Below are 5893 nucleotides of genomic sequence, written 5' to 3' on the forward strand. Positions count from 1 at the left end.
ACCACTTGCTGCACGGACATGTTCTTCACGTAGGTCTCGGCCGTGGTGACCAGCTTGCGATGGCAAAGCCAGTGCTCCATCTGGCTGTGCTCCACACCCAGCAAGCTGCAGAAGCTGTTCAAGTGCTTATCCTCGCTCTGGGGGTAACAAGAAGCAAAGTCAGCAGGTTGGTGACACCCCAAAACGGGAGTTTCAACACCATGTTCCCAGATCATTGCAAGGAATCAGCTGCATTTCATAACTGTGTAGGGCAATACTGTGTTTCAATGTGGTTGACAGGAAACAGGAAAGCAATAGGCACTCATCCAGTTGCACTCGTCTTTATGGACATGGATGAAACGGCTAACACGGAGCTCTGAATAATGGTACACCCTATAGCTCTGGTCTGGCTATCCTTAATGTCTCTATTTTCATAAAGAGCAGATTTCCAGTCACTGCCAACAAGAAAGAGCACTCTCTACTTTACTCCTCTTTGAGCTGCAACTACACGCTCCTTCACAGCAACCTTGACTAAGCCCGAAGTTAAAGCTTAGGGCATGCCATTACACCATGCCTCTCACAAACTAAATCCATTTTGAACAACAAACTCACAAAATGTGCTTTACCAGAAGGGCACATGTTTTGCATAATCAATAAAATGAGATGTGAACTTCCTCTTCTCTAGTGCATTGTACTTTTTTTTTCCTCCCTCAAAGTAAGACAAGGCTGTTCTGAGTCTCTGTTGTGCTAAGATAGTAGACCCTGTGGCTTGGACAATGAGAAATTAATTTTCCTTTCCTCAGTCTAGTAATACATATCTAGAGAAACTAAACAGTTTGCAGATATGTGCATGTACGGAAGGTGAATGGGTCTGGGGATGAAGAGGAAAATGCACTTTAAAAGACCTTTAGGATGCTTTATTGCTATGATACCTTTTTGCCCACAGATTTAAAGTCAAAACAGGACTGACTTAATATCACGCAGTTACATCTAAAGGTAATTAAATAACATGAACTCCTTTATAGAACTCAACATCACCAGAGCAGACCATTTTCACATATCCTTGTTGCCAAATACCAGGCAAACTACCTTCAGCATCTACTTGAACACAGCATTATCTCAAGAGTAACACTAAAAGCGTGCACAGAACCTGTTTCAATACTTTAATTAGGAACAAACGACCCAGTCTGGGATGCAATGATAATTGGCAAGACAGTATTTTCCATATAATTGCCTTTTCTTTTCCTCCTCTGAACAAACACAGAAACAGAAAAAAACACCACTAAGGCATCTTTAGTCTTATTTATTCTTGCTAATTAACCGTGCAGTGCTCCTTTGGATATTGGATGGTCACATTACAAGCAGCAGCTTTGTGGCTTTGCTTGTAGGAAACCACTTGTAGAGCATCACACCTTTTGCTGGTGGGAGTCACTGTTCACCCAATACTCTGGGCACTAAGTCTTTTAAGAAAGCAGGAAGAGTTAAAAAGGGGTTGGTATGTAAGGTGGTAAGCAGCCTTTGCATCACCTCACTTGCAGGCTGGCTATAGAGAAGAAATAACGCACTGTCCTCCAGGAAAGTCTAAGCAACCAGGAAATTATTATGTGTTTCAAAAAATTCAAAGAAAACCAGCAGAAAAAGGGCTTTCCAACAAAAGAGTGCTGTGAAGCTGAACACATTCAATGTGGCCCAATTTACGAGCTTGAGAAGATCCCCATGTGCCCCACTCTAGCTGGTGACCTACCAATATGCTACAGGCATCGCCGTCTCGTTCCGCTTGGATTTCCAAGTTCCCTAGGTGCAGAATGGCAGCAATTATCCTAAAAATGGTCATCTGATGAGACTCCTTCACTCCTACGGGAACAATTGATAGCTAATTGTCACAACAGAAAACAAACTGCAATTTTCAGTTCATTTGAAAACACTTGCAGTGTTTGATTTCCTTCCCAGGCTGCTGTGTTTCAGAGCTATCAGACCTCTCCCAACAAACACATCATAAGCTCTCAGTAAAGTCATCCCTCAAAAATGACAGCGCAGGATGTGAGAGGAACTGCTTATGTTATTTCTTTGGTTGCATCAAAGCAATTTTATCACAGATGGGTTTAATACTATTGTGAACATGCACAAAAACAGGACACTACTCCATGATGATCAAACAGGACCAGAACTGTGGGAGTTCTGTGGCTTTTACAGAACAAGGAGTCACCTCTCTGTGATCTCAGTCCAGCAACGAGATCTCGCCGATAACTGAAGCAAGGAAATTACAGCTTATTACTGGTATCCCACAAACAGAAGAGAAAATTAAAGCCATGCACATGATGCACAACGCCTCCAGACTGGTGCTACAGCTGGATACAGCAATTCACCAGAGAATTGATGGGGAGCTCTATCTTACCATCCCCATTGCCCCAAGAGGAGCTATGTGTTGTGTGTCTTCACTGAGGGTGTAAGACGTTACCGCTATATATTATTTTTCTGGCAGGATTTTGCAGGTATTCCCAGCAGGAGCTTTGCCCAGCCGCAGCTTGCACACGGCTTTCTTGCCGCATCTTGCACTTTTACATCCCAACTGGGTTTTGGTGCCCCTTTTGTGTTCAGTGCTGGTGTCCTCATTATCCACCCAAGGTCTGAGACATCACCTGCTGGTTTTTGAATTATCGAGAGCTTCCATTTCTCTCTCTCGGGACTTTTCTGTTATCAGCACAGTGAGAAACGTTTCAAGGTTACTGAAAGGAGCAATGCTCTGCTGTTACTTGGCACTCTTAATTGAAGTTAAGCCTGGCTAGGGTGGAGATTTGCAGATAAGTCTGACTTCTCCTTGTTACACACACAAAGACAGGACTAGAAAGTGTAGTTGCAATTTCAACAGGCCCTGAACAGACCCAGACAGAGCTGGGAAACACTGAATTAAAAACAAGAAAAGCAAAGCCAGAGGAAGCACATGAAAAGCAGGAAAACATCACCAGGTTGGCAGTGGAGGGAGATGCTCGCACTGTGCTTCACAGGGACCAGGAGGTAGACAGGGAGTCCGCTTGGGTAGGCGGAGAAGGGGACCAAAGAGAGACTACACACGGCAAGGAGATGGAGAGAGAGTTCCCTGGTGATTACAGTTCCCTGGGCAAGATTGGAGCAATCAGTGGAGTAATTTTTAATTTAAGTAATTCACTGAAGTCACATAAGCCAGACAGGAGGAAGGAAAATACAAAGACAAGATGCTGCTGCCACCCCAGAGAAAAAGAGACTGAGCCCACCTAAAACACAAAGAGAGCATATTTTGTGTGGCTACGATACAGCTGCTCAGGGGCATTTCACAACCACCTGTAAACATCATGAGCTCCCCTCCCAACACATGAAATGCAACAAGGAGGCACCCAGACTTACCAGGAATTAAAAACACAGTTTCAGATAAATATTAACAAACTGGGAAAGTTTTTCCCTGCAAAAATTGTTTTTCCTTTCAAAGAGCTGATGCTGCAGGCAGGTGATGGCATTGCTCGACTGCAGCATGCAATGGTGGTTGTTGCAGCAATAGATTTTGCAACTGGCCATGCAAACGCAGACTCTGCACAGCAGGGAGGTACTCATCAAATTATTCCCAACCATCAGCTACTCGGTACAATACTGTGCTGGTCCAAGAAGTGATATCACCCTCAACCCAAATACAAATTGAACTGCAGAGTAATAGCTCTTTTCCTGCTTGTAAATAGGGTAAAAAAATAGCAAGTCAAAGCTGCAGCACAGCTTTGACTCTAGAATGGTTTATGCAGGTTTCTCTTAAACCCAGTGTCCTTCTCCATTTCACTGCTGCTTCACAGATAGCTGTATGAAACACTTCCGCAGCTCATACTTAGGAACAAGGTAAAGTCAACTAGGGCAATAGGAAATACGTGTTTTTATACCTCTTGATGTAAGAGGAGAGCTATACAGCTCAGGCAAAATATTGAAAACATTTGCAATAGACTTCTGGGAGCTGGGAAGGCTCCAAGCAGAGCAACCCCTTACCAAGCAGGGTGAAGGCATGCCTTGTTTTCTTGAAGTCATCAGCATCATTCACACCATCAATAGACGTGTTGCCCCCCTGAGACGCATAGAAGTAATCTTCAGCACACGCTAGGAGAGAAGAAATACATCAGCAAGTAGCACTCGCCCCTCACTGCCACTCTCCAGAGTGTGTACTGGGATGCTCCCTGTCCCCCACCACCCCATCCCCAAAGAGTACCCATCTCCTTTGAACCACAGTTTACTTAGGAATGGATGAAGTGCAACCTTAATAAGTGACTGCAGCTACTTCTGACAGTGATAAAACCCCTTCCCCATGCAAAGCATGTTCAACCAGAGCAGAGCTAGGGTATATCTGGGATTTAAATAAACGTACTGCATGGGTGCGGACTGTTTGGAATACTGATGTTACTCCTTTATTTTTTTTATCCAGTTTTGTATACCAATGACCAATTCAGATACTTTAACCCCTTTCCCACATAATGCCTTAAACCTGGGGAGCAGAGGGAATGGAGAATCGCTTACACCATTTGAGCATCCGTGCTTTAGCAAAGTTACTTCAGGATGACACAAAACTAAATCCTATGGAGACTGAGATGCATTTTAAATGCAGATACAACAAGAAGAGATAGCAGGATTGATACCCACTTTAAAAAAAGTTGCACATGCAATTGCGCCCCCTTAAAACAAGGGCTTAGTTGAGGCCAAAACTACAAAGATAGGAGCCCAAAGCTGCTAGGCTGAATGCTGTTAGAGCTGGAGTGGGCTTGGGAAGCCCAGGAGGTGGCCAGCCTCCCCATCCCACCCAGAATCAGACCTCAGCACCGGCTTCAGCTTGTTTCAAACCAGGTAGTGGTGACTTGCCAAGAAAACCTCAGAAAGTTCATTAACACTCACAAACACATTTCTCAAGTATCATGGAAATAACAACGAAACCAGCCTACTGTGTGTTCCACATCAGCCTGCTGGTAACCTTTAAAATCACTGCAATCTGTACCTTTTCTGACTCACATTGCCACCAGAAGGTCCCCATGCCTTCCCAGACCTCCTGCAGGCTTTTGCATTAGCTGTACTTTCAGGCTGTTAAGAAAAACATTTAATTCTATCTGGCATTCAAAGCCCTGGGACCTAGAGATTTCAGTAACTCTGCTCATGGCTGGAGCATCAGGAACATGGGGCAGAAAATGCTGATTGGGGTCAGAGAGCTGATGTCTCTCCTGGTGCTCCCAGCACAACAGGAGCTCACCCAGCCAGTGACGGACCACCTCTGCTCTGGAGCCAGGCTGAGAGAGCTGGGCTGAGGCAGCCGGAGAAGAGAAGGCTCCTGAAGGGGACACCTTAGAGCAGCTCCAGTGCCTAAAGGGGCTCCAGGAAACCTGGAGAGGGGTTTTGGACAAGGGCCTGTAGGGACAGCACAAAGGCAACGGCTTTAACCTGCCAGAGGGGAGATTGAGATGAGCTCTGAGGCAGAAGCTCTTCCCTGGGAGGGTGCTGAGGTGCTGGCACAGGGTGCCCAGAGAAGCTGTGGCTGCCCCATCCCTGGCAGTGTTCAAGGCCAGGTTGGACACAGGGGCTTAGAGCAACCTGCTCTAGTGGAAGGTGTCCCTGCCCGTGGCAGGGGTTGGAGCTGGACAAGCTCTAAGGTTACTTCCAGCCCAAATCAGTCTGGGATTCTATGATTCTATAATTAACAGCTTCATGTTGCTGCACATCACCCTGCAAGATGCATCCTGAGCTGGTGGTGGTCGATGGTACAGGACAACAGCCTCCAATTTTAAACACCAACATTGGGACCTGTTTCTGCATCAAGTCATCTTTGGTGTAACTGGCTCCAATATTTGTATTTCTACGTGTGTACAATGATTCTAATAACCACAGAAACCCTTTGATTCACTGCAAACAAATAAAACACATT

At 45.3% G+C, this 5893-nt stretch overlaps 1 protein-coding gene across 1 annotated transcript in view; it reads right to left on the reverse strand.

The window, feature by feature from the left end:
• The window catches only part of LOC104409680 (unconventional myosin-Vb-like), a gene marked incomplete at both ends in the record, with an annotated part of 107367 nt that overhangs the window by 71722 nt on the left and 29752 nt on the right, over positions 1-5893 (reverse strand). The window contains 3 exon segments of the mRNA XM_010019617.1: positions 1-137; positions 1724-1833; positions 3982-4089. The exon segment at positions 1-137 is cut by the window's left edge and continues 22 nt beyond it. Of these exon segments, the coding sequence (XP_010017919.1) occupies positions 1-137; positions 1724-1833; positions 3982-4089 (355 nt within the window).

Source organism: Nestor notabilis, unplaced genomic scaffold (genome assembly GCF_000696875.1).
Source record: "Nestor notabilis isolate BGI_N333 unplaced genomic scaffold, ASM69687v1 scaffold12028, whole genome shotgun sequence".
NCBI classification, from domain to species: domain Eukaryota; kingdom Metazoa; phylum Chordata; class Aves; order Psittaciformes; family Psittacidae; genus Nestor; species Nestor notabilis.